The sequence below is a fragment of the Mauremys reevesii genome, linkage group 1, assembly GCF_016161935.1.
Source record: "Mauremys reevesii isolate NIE-2019 linkage group 1, ASM1616193v1, whole genome shotgun sequence".
Taxonomy (NCBI): domain Eukaryota; kingdom Metazoa; phylum Chordata; order Testudines; family Geoemydidae; genus Mauremys; species Mauremys reevesii.
Genome location: NC_052623.1, coordinates 25,483,913 through 25,504,013, shown reverse-complemented (window position 1 = coordinate 25,504,013; position 20,101 = coordinate 25,483,913). Strand labels below are relative to the sequence as shown.

At 48.4% G+C, this 20,101-nt stretch overlaps 1 protein-coding gene across 18 annotated transcripts in view; it reads right to left on the bottom strand.

Moving 5' to 3' along the window:
- Positions 1 to 20,101, bottom strand: part of ANKRD42 (ankyrin repeat domain 42) — a 41,806-nt gene that overhangs the window by 6,153 nt on the left and 15,552 nt on the right. For all 18 annotated transcript variants that reach the window (XR_005599239.1, XR_005599241.1, XR_005599240.1 and 15 more), the window contains 5 exons: positions 15,363 to 15,563; positions 14,176 to 14,301; positions 2,473 to 2,578; positions 1,361 to 1,530; positions 619 to 745 (listed from right to left, as the gene is read on the bottom strand). Coding sequence is in view for 12 of the 18 variants with exons in the window: in XM_039541208.1 (XP_039397142.1) it covers positions 619 to 745; positions 1,361 to 1,530; positions 2,473 to 2,578; positions 14,176 to 14,301; positions 15,363 to 15,563 (730 nt within the window). In the remaining 6 variants the exon portion in view is untranslated. The remainder of the gene's footprint in view (positions 1 to 618; positions 746 to 1,360; positions 1,531 to 2,472; positions 2,579 to 14,175; positions 14,302 to 15,362; positions 15,564 to 20,101) is intronic.

Genomic DNA, 20,101 nt, shown 5'->3' with positions numbered 1-20,101 from the left:
CAGCCAATGGAGCTGCTTTGCAAAGCGATGAGTTTTAACTAGCGGTGTGTTACAAATCACTTTACATAAGGACAGCCATACTGGGTCAGACCAAATGTGCTTAGTGTGGCCGCGTGCACTCGACTTTATACAATCTGTTTTAAAAAAACGGTTTCTGTAAAATCAGAATAATCCTGTAGTGTAGACATACCCTAAGTGGAGCAATGCATAACTACCTTTAAAACTCTGGGCCTTTAAAACTCTGGGTAAGTAACCAGGTGTCTAGGAGTAAGTTGAAATAACCTACAAAAAGTGACACCGCCATTTAATATTCCAAAATCATAGCAAGATAGTATTGCACTTCCTTTAAACTCAGGACATTTAACAGAACATTTCTGTACAGTAAAGAGACACTGGGGAATTAGGTAAACATTATGGAAGTGGCTATAAGCCCACGTATGCCTTTGCTTAGGTTTTTTAGACCTAGTAGCCATCTAAGTTCTTAACCATAGCTGCTGCATTTGAAACATAAATAAATAAATACAATAATAAGTAACACTAATACGTTGCACTCTTCTAGCTCCTTCCATCCATGGATCTCCACAGATTTTACAAAAGTTAGAGTTAATTGACTCTTACTTTTCAGCCTCCCTTTCTTCTTTCTTCTTCTTCCTCTCCTCTACAGTTATTCCTCCCAGCTGTTTGTAGTTGCTGTAGGCAATTTCTAGAAGTTGCCGAAGTTCTTCAATCTTTTGGTAGGCTCTTACTGCAAGACAGACAGTTCTCTGGGTAGTTAACATGAGGATGTGCGTGAAGATGCTGGGTTTTCTGAATGTTGGGAGATGTTTTTTGGCAGTGGGATCGATTAGACTGTCGAACAGTCTCTCACAGAAATACATTTAAAACTATATCTGACACATCACTCAAAAAAAAGGGGGAGTCACTTAGTGGAGGGAGGAATAGCTCAGTGGTTTGAGCAGTGGCTAACTAAACCCCACGTTGTGAGTTCAATTCTTGAGGGGGCCATTTAGGGATCTAGGACAAAAATCTGTCTGGGGATTAGTCCTACTTTGAGCAGGGGGTTAGACTAGATGGCCTCCTGAGGTCCCTTCCAACCCTGGTATTCTATTATTCTAATGCTGTAAGGAACAATCCTGTGCTGGCTTTCCAGAGATGGACCAGATTTACCTCAGTTATCTTCTGTTCCAACTTCCATGATTAAAATATTTTTCTTGATTTCCACAATATATTTTAAAGCTCATTGGTACTGACAAAAGATTCTGCAGCAGTAGGGAGAAACTCTGCAACTAAAAATATTTTGTCCTACGATTCTCATTCCTTCCCACCTGTTCAAGAAACAGTAAAGAGAGAGAGAACTTACTGCGGGCGTCTCTTTTTTTTGCTTCATCTGGAATTAAATCTTCCGTGGTGTCTGTGCTCCCTTCCACGCCATGTCTGTCAAAAAACCTTACATCGTTGTCATCTAATTCTTCATCAGAGTCGTCTCCCATTGCCCGTCTCAAAAGCTCCACAGCTGCCAGCTGGGCGAATCTGCACAACATAGTCAATAGTTCATATCCAGTGAAATACACACGCACCTCTGAAAAAGCAGCCCAAGTTCCACTGCTGATTAGAACACACACACTTGAATATATGTCAAATAGCAGCAGCCCCCTCATGTTCTAAAATGGTTTTTGCACCATTTTAATGAGGCTACACTTCTGCCTCAGTAATATCCTGTGGCAGTTAGTTGCACAGTTTAATACGTTGGTCAAAATTGTATTTCCTTTTTGTTATTTTAAATTTATTTTGCCTTTTAATTTAATCAAATAAGCACCTGTGTTATATTTAAGGGTAAACAGGAGTGCCCAGCTGGCCGCCTGCAGTGTCATTTTTTTTTATACCTCTATCGGGTCTCCTCTCAATCTTCTCTTTTCTAAACTAAACAGGTCTCATCTCACCTTATACAGAATTTGACCCATCTCTAGTTACAATAGGTATATAAATACCCTCAATAAAACCCTTTGCAACAGCAATAGAGCCAAAAGGCTGTTATAACCCAAAGTTGAAATTCATGGGCTTGATTCTGCTGTCATCTACACCAATGCAAATCAGGAGTAACACTACCTGACAGGGGCGGCTCTAGGCATTTTGCCGCCCCAAGCAAGGCAGGCAGGCTGCTTCAGCGGCTTGCCTGTGGAGGGTCTGCTGGTCCCTCCCACTTCGGCGGACCTCCCACTGCGGGAGGTCCGCCGAAGCCGCAGGACCAGCGGACCCTCCGCAGGCAAGCCGCTGAAGCAGCCTGCCTGCCGCCCTCGCGGCGACCGGCAGAGCGTCCCCAGTGGCTTGCCGCCCCAAGCACGTGCTTGGCGTGCTGGTACGTGGAGCTGCCCCTGCTACCTGAAGTCAACAGAGTTACAGTGGTATAAAAGCAGTGAGTGCAGAATCAGTCCCTATACAAATAAATTACAGCTCAGAGATCTCAACTGCTACCTCTTGGCTACATCCTTTGGAGTCTCTCCAGCTTCATTTGTAATGTCACAATCAGCTCCCATTTCAATCAACCATTGCAAGCAGCTTGTGTGGCCTTGTCCAGCAGCTAAGGAAAAAATATGTACTAAAGTCAATAATACACACTTTTATTTAAAAACGCCTTTTCCCTAACATGACATGACACGCCCTAAAGTATGAATCGTTTATACATCTCACTAGGAACCTATGATGGAAATACCAGTTTATAATGGGCCAAATTCTACCCCAGAGTATAAGCCTGTTTTTATTTTCATTTCCGATCCTCAGTTCTGTAAGTGGTGCAGCTGTACAGAAGTCAGGCGAAAGTTCTGGCCCTATAGCTATCAGCCTGGAGTCTGATCTCAGGGTACCTCCTAAGCTCATCCACTACAGGCTGGTCTGTTTGGTCCTTATTATCTGGTGTCCCCAGGTATGTTCTCAGCTGCATGAAGTGCTGTGCCTCCTGGTTATAGAATAGAATATCAGGGTTAGAAGGGACCTCAGGAGATCATCTAGTCCAACTCCCTGCTCAAAGCAGGACCAATCCCCAGACAGATTTTTACCCCAGTTCCCTAAATGGTCCCTGCAAGGATTGAATTCACAACCCTGGGTTTAGCAGTCCAATGCTCAAAACCTATGATTAGGCCCAGATCCTCAAAGGCGGTGAGATGCCTAACTCCCATTAATTTCAATAAGTTAGGCACCAAAATTGTTTTCAGGATCTGGGCAAATGCTTTTCACAAATGCCAATACAACCCCTGAGAAAGCACCAAACAGCTGCCACGTGCATGTTTATTTTATCTGGGTAGCAGGCTTTTGGAGAGAGAGTGTGAAGTGCCAAGCAGTTCCGTTCTTTTTCGTCCTCCCCAACCATAGCTTTGTATCCCTACAATATTTCTCTTTTCACAGTTCTTCTAGCCATCAAATTCATGGGATACCATCTGTTTGCTCCTTCTATTGGCTTTCCTTCACCCATCATACAAACACTTGACCTGAAATGTTAACACCATTTACAACTTTCTCTTGCTCCTGTTTATGAAGTAACATGTTGGCATCAGGGTGTAGGGAGGAGAGCTTTGTTGGTTCCCTTTGAGAATTACAGCATTGACAGTTATCAAAGGGAAAAATCCATCTCTTTTGGCTTCCCACATAGCATATGATGTCAGAAGTAGGGCATCTGACTCATAATAAACAGTGCTGCAAAAGGGATGGACCTGAATCAAGCAAGTGGTAATTTTTTAGTATATTATAGAAGGAAAGCATTTGCCTTAGTGATAGCATCAATCTGAGGAGTTACAAACTTAAACACTGTACGACTGGAGAATAATTCCTGGAAAAGATTAAACATATTTTTAAAAGAAAGTGACAGATTTTATGATATAGAACAATTTATAATAATAAAATCTACTATTGTTCCAATCCTAGGGGCCACAGAAAGGAAAACACAGAGTAGGGCCCTGATTCAGCAAACCACTTAAACACTTGTTTATCCTTACGCACATGAATAGTTTCATTGGAAGTCAACAGACCAAGTGCTTTGTTGAATCAGGGTCTGCAAGGGAAAATGTGTAATGGAAGTTTGTTTGTATAGACTATACTGGTTGGGGTGTGTGTCTGTTTTAGAGCCTGAACCCACTCTGTGCTTCCCTCTAGCTCCACGAGTATATAGGCAGCTCCTCCTGGACAGCTGTGACCTAAGCTTAGGATGATCACACGTCCCGTTTTGGCCGGAACAGTCCCTTTCTTCAGCCCTGTCCCAGCCACCCTGACTTTTTTGGCAAAAGTGGGCATTTCTTCCGTTCGCTCCTGCCAACTTGCAGTGAATGGACAAATGCCCACTTTTCTCAAAAAAGTAGTGTGTGGAGGAACATGTCAGGGGGGAGTGGTGATGCCAGCCCCGCACACTGGGGGAGGCAGGGCTCGAATGGGGGGCAGGTAGGGCTCAGGTGAGCAGCGACGCCAGCCCCACGTGGGCGTGGAGGGCAGGGCTCCGGCAAACAGCTTGGGCCAGCCCCACACAGGGGAGGGAGTGTGCTTGAGCAAGCCCCATGTGGTGTCCCATTTTCCCTTTGGGAGATATGGTCACCCTTCCTGAGCTGGGTGTCCCTAACACTGAATAAACCTTTAGCTACACCTGGTTCTATGGTATCTCTGCTTGCTGCTGACACAACAACTGATGCGCCTTAGGCATCTTCAGTGACGTCAGAGGGTTTAACACCTTCGCTTGTGTCTCTGCCAGCTCATAAGCACCGCTCCGGGCAGAGTTGTTCCTGTCTCCCTCTTCACCCTTATTTGCAGTCACTCCTTTTGGTCAGCTAGCCCCTATATCTGTGTGACCATAAATTCCCCCCACCCCACACATGCACCACTCCTCCCTCAACCGAACAATTGATTGGGGAAGGGTGGGAATGTAGCAAGGGAGAGCACGGCACATCTCCATCTCGAGTGCCTATTTTCTGCATTCAGTTTGGCAGTTGAGGAAGAGGTGAATGCAGTCTGCACCGATGCAAACAAAGGCCATGTCTACACTGTGGGTGCTGCAGGAGCATAGCTGCAGTGATGCTGCTCTAGCGCCCATGGTGTAGAAGTAGACTACAGCAACACAAGGGGATTTTCCATTGCTGTAGGAACTCCACCTTCCTAAGCAAAGGTACCTAGGGTCGAGAGAATACTTCTGTCGCCCTAGCTGCTGCTACACTGGAGATTATGTCTGTGCAGTTAGAGCAATCAGGTGTGGATTTGTTGCCTCCCTAAGTGTGTTAGCTATAACACAAGACCTAGGGATCACCAAATGAAATTAATAGGCAGCAGGTTTAAAACAAAAGGAAGTATTTCTTCACACAACGCACAGTCGACCTGTGGAACTCCTTGCCAGAGGATGTTGTGAAGGCCAAGGCCATAACAGGGTTAAAAAAAGAACTAGATAAATTAATGGAGGATAGGTCCATCAATGGCTATTAGCCAGGTTGGGCAGGGATGGTGTCCCTAGCCTCTTTTTGCCAGAAGCTGGGAATGGGCGACAGGGGATGGATCACTTGATTATTACCTGTTCTGTTCATTCCCTCTGGGGAACCTGCCACTGGCCTCTGTTGGAATACAGGATACTGGGCTAGATGGACCTTTGGTCTGACCCAGTAGGGCTGTTCTTATGTTCTTATAACAAATACAACACGGTGGACCAAACTATTTCCCATAATTTCAGTATCAGATGTAATGCTCGGTGAGGAAATGATGCAGTCTGTCAGTATTCAAAAACTGGAGGGGGAATGGTGACACCTTGTTTTATATTTTTCCCAATTTAAAAAAAAACTTTAATTACTTTTCTACCAACCTTATAAAGGTCAAAAAAGGGAGGGAAATTATGGAAGTCTTACAAAAAAAATTCCTTCTTTGTCTTCAAATTTCAAAATTAGAAATATTTTGATGAGCTCTAATGGCAAACTGCAAAAAATAGCTCACACCTCCTGCATCACTCTGCTGCAAAGCAATGTGTTAGATAGTCCTGAATATACCGCATCATAATCCTCTACAGTGTGCTACCGTATGTCTATCATGTGGTTTTGTATAATGCACATCACCATAGTGTCCAAGTGCTTAGAGAGTAACAATGCAGTTCACAGTACTGTACAGGTCCATAGCTACATACACAATAGTTCTACAGGTTGCATCTAAATGGGTTAGAGTTGTTGGAGTTTTTTGTTTTGTTTTTTTACTTCAACTTGATTATTCTCATTTTTAAGCAATTCCCACCTGGCCTGAATGCACCACCAAAAATGGATGTAACTTACTGTGGGAGAATGCACCCCTGTATTCACACTCTACACAGTATTGTAATAATCTTTGTATAAAGTATGCCTTATGAGGTATCATTTGAAACTCATAATTTGCTGGTCATTATTGTCCTGATAAAATGTGTATGGCCACATTATATGTGAAGTTATAAGATTCCACTATATGGTGTTAACCCTTGTTCCATACTGAGGTTGGCAAATAGGTCTGTCTCAAAGAAAGGAATGTGTGCTCTGTTTAATTTGCATTTAAGCAGTAAACAGAGTTCCGAAGCAGGAAGGGAAACAAAGGAAGCTCAAACAGGTGAGGAAAAAGCAGCTGGGAACATCCTTTCCCATAGGCTTTTTGTCTCCTGGTACCCAGCTGGAAATGTTTTTCAAGAGGGGGACAGAAACTATAAAAGGGACAAATATCTCAAGGACCCCTCTCCTCCTCCCCTCTCATGTGGGGCGGCTCTAGCAATCCCGCCGCCCCAAGCAAGGTGGCGCGCTGCGGGGCGCGCTCTGGCGGTCGCCGGTCCCGCGGCTCGCAGGACCTCCTGCAGACGTGCCTGCGGAGGTTCCGCGGCTCCGGTGGAGCATCCGCAGTCATGCCTGTGGGAGGTCCACCCGAGCCGTGGTACCAGCGGACCCTCCGCAGTCATGCCTGCGGCAGGTCCACCTGTCCCGCGGCTCCGGTGGACCTCCCGCAGGCATGACTGCGGAAGGTCCGCCGGAGCCGCCTGCCGCCCTGCCAGCAAAAGGCCACCCCAAGCGCGCGCTTGGCGCGCTGGGGTCTGGAGCCGGCCCTGTCTCCTCCCTCCCTGCATGTCTCATTGATGGCACCTGAAGCAACAAAGGAAGCATTCATTGGATACAGGGAGAAGGGGTCCTGACCTGAGAAGTTTGGACTGCTGAAAGCACGTGGTGAGAAAACTGTGCTTTGAATTTAACATATTTTGTTAAGTTAGACCTCAGCATTTTATCTTTATTTCTTGTAACCATTTCTGACTTTTATGCCTCATTACTTGTACTCACTTAAAATTTCTCTCTTTGTAGTTAATAAATTTGTTCTGTTGTTTCATCTAATCTAGTGTGTTTAAATTGAAGTGTTTGGGAAACTCTGTTTCGGGTGGTAAGTTGTATACATATTATTTCTATTAAAAAAATAACAAACTTTATATAAACTTGTATTGCCCAGGAGAGGGTTGAAATTTCCTAGGTGGAAATCTAAGACTGGGAGTGTGTTGGGGTCACCCTGCAGTATAACCCAGGCTGGTGAGAGCCAAATGTGGCTGGCAGGCTGCAGTTACACGCACATACTCAGGTGAGGCTTGCATGCTGGAAGGCTTTGTGAGCAGCCCATGTGGGAACTCCTTCATCAAGACATTTTAAGGCACCCCAGGTTGCAGGGCAAGGGTGGCACAGCTGTTCATATAGTCTAGATTGTACCCAGATATATCACACTTACATCCAGCTGTTTGCAACCTGGGATGCAGATCCTGGACTAGGCGTAATAGGCTGCTGACTGGAATGGCCAGAGTGGCTGCCACAATGCAGAAATTTGGCTTACTTCAATCTTCACAACTGACTGCAGGGCAATGATGAAGATGATCAAACATGGTAGGGAAATGCATGATGAGGAGATTGGAGGGTGCAATGCACCATCTTGCTATCCTCAGTGATGCAGCAGGAACAATCTAGACACTAACTTGTGACGCATACAAAAGATGACGACCACCAAATATTTATTTTTCTTGAGATTATTTATAATCTCTTCTGGCTGCCCTTTGGAGCCCTTAGGAAAATGAGATGCTGTAGTTCATGAAGCTTACCTGATGAGCAGCCACTTAAATAAGTAAGTGAACAAGTTACTGTTTGTTATTAAGGACAGTTACCTGTTCCGTAACTGGCATTGTTCGAGATGTGTTGCTCAGGTGTATTCCACAGTAGGTGTGCATGCTCGCCACGTGCATTGGTGCCGGAAGTTTTTCCCTTAGCAGTACCCGTAGGGGAGCGCTGCTGCAACCCCTGGAGTGGTGCCGCTATAGCGCGCTATAAGGGGAGCTGCGCACTTCCCCCATGCTCGGTTCCTTCTTGCTGGACAACTCCAACAGAGGGGAAGAAGGGCGGGATGTGGAATACACCTGAGCAACACATCTCAAAGAACGCCAGTTACGGAACAGGTAACTGTCCTTTCTTCTTCAAGTAATTGCACATGTGTATTCCACAGTAGGTGACTCCAAGCTATATCTGATGGAGGTGGGTAGGAGTTTAGGGGTTTCCGGGACACAGTACCGCCCAACAGAACCCGGCGTCATCCCTAGCCTGGGAGACGATCACATAATGCAAAGAAAACGTGTGGACAGAGGACCGTGTGGCAGCCCTACAAACGTCCTGGATCGGGACGTGGGCTACATAAGCAGCCGACAAAGCAAGAGCCCTTGTTGAGTGTGCCCTGATGATCGGTGGTGGGGGAACCCCTGCCAGATCAGAACACGTGCGTTTGCATGAGGTGATCCAGCGAGAAAGTCACTGGGTAGAAATTGGTTGCCCCTTCATACGCTCGGCCGAGGCAACAAACAGTTGTGCAGATTTCCAGAACAGCTTGGTCTGGTCTAGATAGAAAGCCAGTGCTCTACACACATCGAGCTTGCGAAGACGACATTCCTTGTTGGAGGAATGGGGCTTGGGACAGAGTACCGGAAGGAAAATGTCCTGTTCCATATGGAAGGCGGAGACCACCTTCGGGAAGAATGCGGGATGTGGGCGAAGCTGGACCTTATCCTTGTGGAAGATTGTATATGAGGGTTCCGAGGTCAAGGCCCAGAGCTCCGAGACACGTTGGGCCGACATGATAGCTACCAGGAATGCTACCTTCCATAAGAAGTGAGACCAGGAACACGTGGCCAAGGGCTCGAAGGGAGGTCCTGTAAGACAGGACAACACTAGGATTAGGTCCCATTGCGGAACGGGGGGCCTAGCATATGGGAATGACTGGTCTAGACCTCTCAGAAAGCAGGAGGTCACAGCATGGGAAAAGACCGATTGGCTCTGCACCGGCTGGTGGAAGGCCGATATGGCAGCCAAATGTACCCTGACAGAGGTGGGAGCCAGCCCTTGGGTCCTAAGGGACAGGAGGTACTCGAGGACGAGCTGGAGCATTGTAGGCAATGGGGAGATTCCCCACTCCCCCGCCCACCTAGAGAACCTGGATCACTTAGCCAGGTACATCCTTCGTGTGGACGGCTTCCTGCTTTCCAGCAGGACCCGTCTGACTTCCTCTGAACATCTCCCCTCCTCCTCGTCTAGCCACTGAGCAACCACGCCGTCTGGTGGAGCGCTGCTAGTTTGGGATGGAGGAGACAGCCCGTGTCCTGGGAGAGGAGGTCCAGGCGAAGCAGTAACCTCCACGGGGGGGCCACTAGTAGGTGCAGGAGGGTCTCGTACCAGTATTGGCGGGCCCAGTCTGGGGCTATGAGGATGACATGCGTCCTGTCTGCTTTTACTTTTTGCAGGACGTTGCCGATGAGGGGAAAGGGCAGGAAGGCATAGAAAAGCTGGCCTGACCACTGCAGGAGGAAGGCATCCGAGATTGCCCCCCTCCCTATTTGCCCCCTGGAGCAAAACCAGGGACAACGCCGGTTCTGACGAGTTGCGAAGAGGTAGACATGGGGAACTCCCCAGTCTCGGAAGAGATGAAGAGTGACCTCCGAGTGGAGCGACCACACTCATACTGGTGGGAGAAAATCCTGCTGAGGCAATCGGCTTGCACATTGCGGATGCCGGGAAGATGAAAAGCCCAAAGGGAGATATCTTGGGTTATACAGAACTCTTATAGGCTCAGGGCTTCCAGACAGAGGGCCGAGGAACGAGTTCCGCCTTGCCTGTTGATATAGTACACCGCAGCAGTGTTGTCCGTGAGGACTCTGACCACCTTCCCGCGAAGGTGTGTGCTGAAAACTACGTACGCCAAACGTATCACCCTTTGCCTTCTGACATTTATGTGGAGGGACAGATCTGAGACTGACCATCTTCTCTGGATTTGCATGTTCCCTATGTGGGCTCCCCAGCCCTAGTCCGATGCATCAGACACCAGGTCTAATGACGGGGACACTTCCCGGAAGGGGAACCCTCGCAGCATGTTGTAGGGAGGCAACTATCGGGGATGGTACTGTGAGGACTTTGTCCAGCCCGTCCCAGGCCTAGGAGAACTGAGAGGCTAGCCAGAGCTGGAGGGGACTCATTTGGAGCCTAGCATGGCAGACCACGTACATGCATGCCACCGTGTGCCCCAAGATCTGAAGGCACACTCTTGCCGTTGTCACTGGGAAAGCCGTGACCGAGGCGATGAGACCTTTGAGGGTCTCGAACCTGCCCAGAGGGAGAGAGGCTGTGGCCCTTAGGGAATCCAGCAGCACCCCTATGAATTCTATGCGCTCCACTGGAACTAACATTAATTTGTTTTCGTTTACCACTAGGCCGAGATCTGCACATGTGGACAGGAGCAGTTCCCATGGGCCTGTACCTGGGACCAAGAGTTGCCCTTGAGAAGCCAATCGTCCAGGTCTGGGAAGATCTGCACACCTTCCCTTTGGAGGTAGCCCACTACCACCGCCATACATTTGGTAAAGACCTTCGGCGCTGTGGACAGGCCAAACGGGAGGACCGTAAACTGGTAGTGGTCCAACCCCACCAGGAATCGGAGGAAGAGTCTGTGCCCCTCGAATATATGGATGTGGAAAAACGTGTCCTGGAGGTCCAGGGCCGCGTACCAATCCCACCCCCACCCCATCCAGAGTGGGAATAATAGAGGTTAGGGACATCATGCGGAACTTGTAGCGGACCAGAAACCTGTTGAGGGCCCGCAGGTCCAGGATGGGCCTGAGATGGCCCTTCGTCTTGGGGATCAGGAAATATCTGGACTAGAAGCCTCTGCCCTGGAGTTCTACTGGTACTCTTTCGACCGCCACCAGGTGCATCAGACGCGCCACCTCCTGTCCTAGGAGGTGGGCCTGCTCCAGGTCCCCTGGGTCCAGCTGGGACGGGGGGTGGGAGGGTGGGGGTGAACTGAACTGCAACGTGTAAGCCCTTTAAATGATGTTGAGGACCCATTGGTCCGACATTACCCGGGACCACACTACTCAGAAAGCAGACAATTGGTTGCAGGACACAAACTTTATTAATCGGGGGGGGGTCTCCCTGGCAACAGGCCTGGTGCCCCCCTAAAGACAGTCAAAAACGACTCTTTCCCTGCCTCTTGCCCTTGGAGGGCCCGGGCTGTGGGACTGAGTGGGACTGACATTGAGACTGATGCCTCTGGTCTCTCGGTCTCTTAGATGGGGGCTCGTATCTGCTTCACGCAGGCGGAGCCGATGCTTGCAGCCTGGGCTTGTCCTTAGCCGGAGGGACATAGAGGCCCAAGGTTTGCAGGGAGGTATGGGACTCCTTCATCCCATGCAGACGGACATCCGTCTGGTCGGCAAACAGCACTTTCCCGTCAAAGAGCAGGTACTACATAAGGGACTGGGTCTCCGCCGACAGCCTGGACAGGAGGAGCCATGACACCCTGCGCATGGAAATCACGGAAGCCATTGAATGGGCTGCCGTATCTGCAGCGTCCGATGCCACCTGGAGGGTCACTTTTGCCTTCGCCGCTGCCCCTTCCTCTACCAGAGCCTTGAAGTCTTTTTTGTCCCACTCTGGGAGGAGAGGTTCATACTTGGATAGGGACCCTAATACGTTAAAGTCATACCGGCTCAGCGGGGCCTGATGGTTGGCCACCCTGAGCTGGAAGCTTGCCGAAGAATAAACCTTCTTTCCAAATGTGTCTAGTCTCCTGGCATCCTTATCCTTGGGTGGGCGCGGGCTGACCGTGTCGTTCCCAGTGGTTTACAGACTCCACCACGAGTGAGTTAGGTGCCGGGTGGGAATAAAGGTACTCATGGTCCTTAGTCAGCACAAAGTACTTCCTCTCCGCCTTTTTGGAAATAGGGGCCAAGGAAGCGGGAGCCTGCCACAAGGTATTAGAGATGTTGGCCACTCCCTGGTGCAAGGGTAGGGCCACACAGCCCGGTGCAGAGGATGACAGCACATTAAAAAATGAGTCAGACGGACCTTCCATCTCCTCAGCTTGGAGTTGGAGGTTGGACGCCACTCTTTTCAGGAGGTCTTGATGTGCCTTGAAATCCTCCTGTGGAGTAGCAGGTGGCGGTGCCACTATGGTGTCGTCCAGTACTGGGGAAAGGGCCAGCATGGAGCTGAGGGCCTCAGGCAGTACCGGGGGGTCGACTCCCAGGTCAGAGTCCGGGCGCAGAGCCACCGACCTGGGGCCTGCTGACCTGTCCCTCTGTCGGGAAGGGGAAGCCGATGGAGCCTGGGATGCCCCATACACCGAGCGGGTTCCCGTCTGGGCATCTGCGGCCACAGTGCCCATTGACACCACTGTCCCTGCCATGGAGCCCCTTGCCACTGACCAAGTTGGGGGCCTTGTGGCAGCAGCTGTTCTGGCTGAGCTGCACAACCCGGAGATGGGCGACTCGGTGCCGATACTGAGGTCACCATCGAGCGCACGGTCCCATAGGAGTGGCGAATATGATGGTGCCTGCTATGGTGCCTTCCGTGGGACCGGGACCTCGACGTTGAGGAGCAGTACCCTGCGGACGTGCTGCCCCGGTACTCATCCCAGTGTCTGGAGCTACGGCGATCCAGTGCCGGTGAATGGCGAGGGAAGCCCAGCATGCGACGTCCGTCCAAGCGGGAACGTGAACGTCGATGTCAATGATGGCGGGACCGGCTGCGGTAGCTGCGACACGAAGGGGAGGGTCTACGGCGCCTGTCCCAGTGCCTGCGCCCGTCACTGTGCGGCGTGGAGGAGCCTCAAGACTCTTGTTCCAGCGGCGAGCCTGTTGGCCTGACAGGTGTGGATGGTTGAAGCGAGCTGCGAGATGACTGCACTGAACGAGGGGTCTCAGAGTGAGGGCTGTGTCGCTCCGGGGATGTCTGATGAGCTCCCAGCGGCAGCTTGCCATGGAACTGGGGGCCTGTCGCCAGCAGCACCCCGGGTACCAGTAAGCTCATGATGTCTCGCGCAGCCTGCAGGGCCTCCGGCGCCGAAGACATCCTGATGGCAGGAGAGGCACTTGCGGACAGTACAGGCTGCTCCCCTCAACATGAGTCAGAGACCTTGGGCCCAGGGCGGGGATCGAGGGCTGCCCGGCATGGGACCAGCCTCACCCCTCTTTCTCTCAGCGCCGCTGTGACGTGGACGTCTTCCCCTGCTTCTTGGAAGGGAAGCGGTGCCACCTACTGGAGAGGACCTTGCTATGCACCGAGGACACGGTGCTGGGCGCCAAGTCCGTTTGGCGTGCTGGAGTTGGGGCCAGCACTGATTCCATCAGGAGAGTGCAAAGCCTGATGTCCTCTCCTTCTTAGTCCCTGGCTTGAATGACCTGCAGATCTTGCAGCGTTCACTCAGGTGAGTCTCTCCCAAGCAGAGGAGACACTAAGCATGCGGATCACTTCTTGGCATAGAACGGCGACAGGAGTCGCAGGACTTGAAGCCTGGAGCCCGGGGCATGCCCCGAGCCCACTTTAACAACTGAAACTATTAACAAAACTAAACTAATGGTACCACTAGGGTCAACTAGAAAGGCTGCAGCAAAGCTGGAGCAGAAGTTCCGACTACTTTCACTGGCGGCAAGAAGGAACTGAGGATGGGGAGAGTGCACAGCTCCCCTTTCAGCACGATATAGAGGCACCACTCCAGGGGTCGCAGTGGTGCTCCCCCCATACGAGTACTGCTAAGGGAAAAACTTCCAACACCAGTGCACGTGGCGAGCACGCACACCTACTGTGGAATAGACATGAGCAATCACTCGAAGAAGAATGAGCTGCAACACAGTTCCTAATTACTGACCTTTGTGCATGAGAGTGGATCCCTTTTCATCCCGTTCATTAATATTGATGATTCCACTTTCCACTAATCTTCTAAGTGTCACCAAGTCCCCTTTGAAAGCAGCCACATGGGCTGGAAATGCTAAATCTGAAAAATGGAACAGACATGATTCCAAACAAATGCCGATAATTCCAATAAGCAGGCAAACAAGCTATTTTTTCACCTCACTTTTCATAGTTTCTCTCTCCAAATAATAATTTAAACATGGAAATGTCATACTTGTTAGTGAGGTTAATGCACCCTTAATTGGTTGAAACACGGCTGCAGAACATAGCATTATCATCACAGGCTTCGCTAAGCATGTCTTGGCTATTGGCTACAGGCATCTTATAGTTCTACAGAGAGGAGATTCACTTCATATTTCTGTAGTAAAAAATAGACCTTTGGTTGAAATTTAATGGACTAATAATGCTGGAAACTGACTCTGTCTCCTTATTTTCAAGTCAATGGTCCTAGATAGGATATACAATATTTTAATTTATCTTGGTGGAAAAATTATCCATTGAGGCACTTTGATTTTTCTTGTTAGTTGATATGATTATTAGTAAGAAAAGACTAATAGATATGGAATGAGTGCTTGAAAAATCAAGTACGTCTTCCCTTTAGAATAATCATAATGGGCCAGTTTCTGCTATCCTTTCTCTTGATTAATACCTTACTTATCAAGTAGTCCTATTGATTTCAGTGGGACTATTGCCAGAGTAAGGTATAAGTCAACATGAATAAGGAAATCAGAATCTGGTCCTAAATATGTAACTGCCTGGAAATTTGTGGACATTGCAATATGTGTCAGATTCTAAGAGGAACATGAACAGCTTTGTATAACTAAAGCAAAAGGACTGCATACCATGGTGTTGCTGTTTTGTTTTCATTATGAGAAAATCGGAGACATGACATGTATGTAAGATCACAATTGGAAATCTAGGCCTTTAAACATCAGTAAAGGTAACAACTATTGGAATCTTCAGCTGTTTCTCACACTGATTATACACACTGTTCCACTTGAAAGTTAGAATCACCTGCTGTTTATTAGAATCACCTGCTGTTCAGCTAATTTGTATCAATCATTTCTACAGAGTTATTGTTGCGTTGTGGCATTTTCTGTTTTACAAGCTAGTATCTCGGAAGCTTTTCAGGCTCCTACTCACTTTCCTGTTCTTCTGGATGATCTCTTTCATGTTCCACGCTGTCGATGTACTGCACAATATTATCCTTATAGAACCTCTGTGCCAAGTCCTTTGGGGTCTCCCCATGGTCATTCCTGGCTTTCAAGGTATGAGACACACTGGCCATTTTACTAACCAAGAACTTAAAACAATGCAGGTGGCCCTCCATTGCTGCCAGATGAGCTATTGCACAAAGGAAGAACATGGCAATATTAAACCTAAGCACAGCCACCTGCCAAATGAAGAGCTACTTTGCCAAGTTGTTGTTACTGTTCAAAGTCTACTGGTAGAGTCTGATTTGATTAGATGTCAGCTAACCGAGGGTTTTATTAGTCAAAGACAAAACAGCACAGTACAAAAATGTGAGGATTAATATCTCACCAGTCCAAAGAGCAGCTTCTAAGCAGCTTCAAACCTGCTCCAACGTATGAGCTTAATGCACATGATTTATATTTTACATACATAGTGTAGTTATTTACAACAAGCAGAAGATTAATCTAATTTCATATCTATTTTTCTAAAAACATCTAAGACCAACCATAAAAAATAACAGTTATTCGATCAAAGAGTACAAATAGTGTCAGACCATAGTGCCACAAAGTTTGTCCTAAAGTACCTAGCAGCAATTCACATGTAACATTCCTTAACAGAACATACATCTTGTTTCTGACAGTTCCCACATGTAAAGGAACAAAGGTTTGGAACAGTTTAACTACTAGTAGTAGATTTCCACAATAAAGCTTAGCATGAGTTACACAGCATTCTAGGAACACAGTTCATAATTATTCTGGTTCAGATATATTTGCTAGTACCATCAAGACCCAAATCCTGCCCCCTTCCCACCACACACACAGCTAGGGAGGCTCTCCAGGCATGTACCACTGCATGAGAAGTGGGGGCAGGACTCCAAGAGACTGGACTAGAGATGTTCACACCTTGCCCAGTGCAGAGCTCAGCACCGCAGTGCAAAGGAGGCAGAAGGAGGCTGGCTAGGGACAAAGAGAAATGGAAGATCCACTGCTGAGATGATCCAGCTCTCCTTCCCTCCCCACAGGGCTGGGGCATGTAAGCAATCAGACAGGTTACTTCAGCCACTGGGACAATGTGTTGTCGGGGATGCCATCTTTTGGATGAACAACAGCCTGAATGCTGAGCACCTATGGCTGTTCAAGATCCCTTAGCACTTTTTGTAAGAGTAGAAGCTTAGAATCATAGAATCATAGAATCTCAGGGTTGGAAGGGACCTCAGGAGGTCATCTAGTCCAACCCCCTGCTCAAAGCAGGACCAAACCCAACTAAATCATCCCAGCCAGGGCTTTGCCAAGCCTGACCTTAAAAACCTCTAAGGAAGGAGATTCCACCACCTCCCTAGGTAACCCATTCCAGTGCTTCACCACCCTACTAATGAAAAAGTTTTTCCTAATGTCCAACCTAAACCTCCCCCTCTGCAACTTGAGACCATTACTCCTTGTTCTGTCATCTTCTACAACTGAGAACAGTCTAGATCCATCCTCTTTGGAACCCCCTTTCAGGTAGTTGAAAGCAGCTATCAAATCCCCCCTCATTCTTCTTAACAACATGCTTAACCTTGTTGTCCTAGCTCAGGGGTGGCCAACCTGTGGTTCCGGAGCCACATGCGGCTCTTCAGAAGTTAATATGTGGCTCCTTGTATAGGCCACCCCGTCCTAGCCTGTAAGAGAGGGGACTCACCCCCTGCGGCGCCTCCTGCTGGTCGTCCATGGGAATTGGCTCTTTTTCCAGCCCGGAGCGCCCTCTGCAGGCCGGTGATCCACTACCGCTTAGCTCCCATGTCCATCTCTGAACTCTGGTGCCCTGTTAGCTAGGGTGCTGCCCCCTGGCAGTAACCCCTTTCTCTCAGGGTCTCCCCTCCCTGGGAAACCCCCACCCACTATCCCTACCTCGCCTCAGTATAAGGCTACTGCCAGTCATCGTCTAGCCCCCACGCCACACCCTGGGGCAGACTGCAGTATCAGCCTATTCATCACTGGCAAGGTTGGGTTTGGACCTGCTGCCTTTGCCTACCCCTGGGCTGCCCTCTGCAACCCCCAGTACCTATTTGCCTTTTGCTAGGCCACAGCCTGGGGCTTTCCAAGCTGGAGCTCCCCAGCTCCTCTGCCTTTCCCCAGCCCTGCTCCACTCAGGTACCCTGTGTCTAGCTCCTTGGAGCCAGGCCCTTCTCCCTCTACAAACAGAGAGAGATTGTTTGGGCTCCTGGCTCACAGCCTTTTTATACAGGCCAGCTATGGCCTGATTGGGGCGTGGCCCAGCTGTGGCTGCTTCCCCAATCAGGCCAGCTTTTAGAGCCGCAGCCCTCTCCAGGACTGCTTTCCAGCCCTCCCAGGCAGGAGCGGGTAACCACCCCACTACACAGCCAAATTCTAGTTCAGGTGGAGGCAGCAAACTTCCAGTGGATGGGACACCTTGAGCAAGTCACTTCACTGCCCCGTTCCTCAGTTTCCCCATATATAAGCTGGGAATAATAATACTTATGTTCCTTTGTAAATTACTTTGAGGTCTGTTGATGAAAAGTCCTATAAAGAAGCAAGTAATTACACTTTGTTTCTATAAATTTCCCCTATAGAATCATAGAATCTCAGGGTTGGAAGGGACCTCAGGAGGTCATCTAGTCTATACAGAATTCCTATTCCTTTTCTGTCCTGAATTATTGTATAGTATTGCTGTGTACAGCAGCTGCCATGTTCTACCCCAAAGGTGGCTCCTTTGTATTGGTGGGTTACATGTCACCTTACCTGTACTGATATTACAGGGTACAGTAAGGCTTAATTATATAATATTTGTAAAGTGCGTTGACAGCCATAATGAAATGAGCGATGGAAGTGCAAAACCTATGCTCATTGCATTATAAACTGTAGTATTTTCCATTCTCATCAGTGGGAAAGGGGAAGGAGGAACTGAATGTCAAATAAACACTTATTAGTTGCCTAATGTCACTTCATGAAAATATTCTGTATAACATGGCTGATATGCTACTGACAGAAAGATGGAATATTTCACTGTAAAGTCCATTATTGTAAAGAAAAATCATTTCTCTTCAATTAAGAATCCTATTACCCCTGTAATGGCTAAAACATTATACCAGTTCAAGCACCACTAATGTATTTCATATAAGTACATTCTTGCCATGTGTAAACTAAAGGAAATATCTAACAAACTAAGCACAGCCTTCCACTCCATGCACATTCTATGAGGCTCTGCAGCACAAATGCCTGCTGCATAAGGCCAGAATTCAAGGGGTGACATCATGGCTCCACTGAAGTCAATGAGAGTTTTGCCATTGGCTTCAGTGGAGTCAGGATTTCACCCAAGCAGTTGCAGAGTTTCCCAGGGAGAGGTGAGTTCAACATATATATGCTTAATGTTAGGTACAGATTATTATATTGTAGGTGGGGCTGGTAGCACTGCCTATTCCCTATTCTCAAGGTGGCTTGACACTTCTTATTATAAGATCCAGTTTTCAGTTGCTTATAACTTTGCTGAACTTTAACCATTTAGGCTGAAATTTTCCATGCCGGGAATCTGCCTCAGGCTGATTTTTTGTTGTTGTCATTTAATTTCAGCCAAATTATGTTGGTTTGCCCATTTAGAAAATTATGTTAAGGTTTTCTTTGAAAAGACCTAGCACTCCCACACTTTGGAGCAGGGATTTGAAATTAGGCAGGTGGGTGGCCTTTGTGTCAGGGATATGCCTTTTGCTATCCCTGCCTTGATCTAACCACTCCCCTTTCTCCCCCACACCCCAGTCCTCTGAATTTGGCCAAGTTACAAGCCTCTAAAAAATCGCAGTTTGCACATGCTCAGTAGAGACTTCTTAGATTTTAGCAGCTAAATTCCCTGAAGGTTCCGTCCGTACTGGGCATGCTCCCATCCAGGGCTGAGCAGGACTTTCCCTACAATTGCAGCTCTGGGCTGCTGCAGGCCATGCTGATTCTGGCTCCAGATACCTGAACTGAGAACTGGGAGACTGTTTTTCCTGTGCTCTCAGTGACTCCCCATCATTGGGCCAAGGCAATGTACAGGAGGAAGCTGCCTGATTCAAATGCAGAGGGGACAAGAACGAGATCTGGAGAAGGGCAGGAGGAGTAGACTGGGACAAGGAGCCTGGGAGGGGAAACAAAGATTGGCTGGGCCAAGAGACTGGGAAAAGGAGCTGGCAGGGGGTGACACTGATGTTTGATGAGGCACCTGGGGAGGGAGACTGGGGCTAAGAGCAGGGAGCCAGTGGGAATGTGTGTGGGGTGGGTGAGTGCAGGTTTGGGTGGGGAGAGAGACAGATCAGAGGAAGACCAGGTGATGGAAGACTGGGACTAGCTGTAGATGGAGCATAAATCTACTTTGCACTTGCCTGCCGTGCACGAACTGTCTGTGTGAGCCCTGCCACCACGCACTAAAAAGTTCCTAATGCGCTTTGATCTACTTGTGTTTCAGCAGCAGAGTCCATATGGGTAGTTAGTATGCAACATGCTAGTGCAAAGCAGATTTACACCCCAGTTCATCTGGACAAGTCCTAGGACCTGCTGGGCAAGGAGACTGGGACTAGGATAAGACACCTGAGAAATGGAGACTGAAACTTCATACTTTATGAGAATGGGACTTGGATGAAGAGACAGAATTAGGACAAAAGCAGATGGGCCGGAATCTGATCTCAGTCAAATGTAAATCTGAAATAACTCCATTGAAGT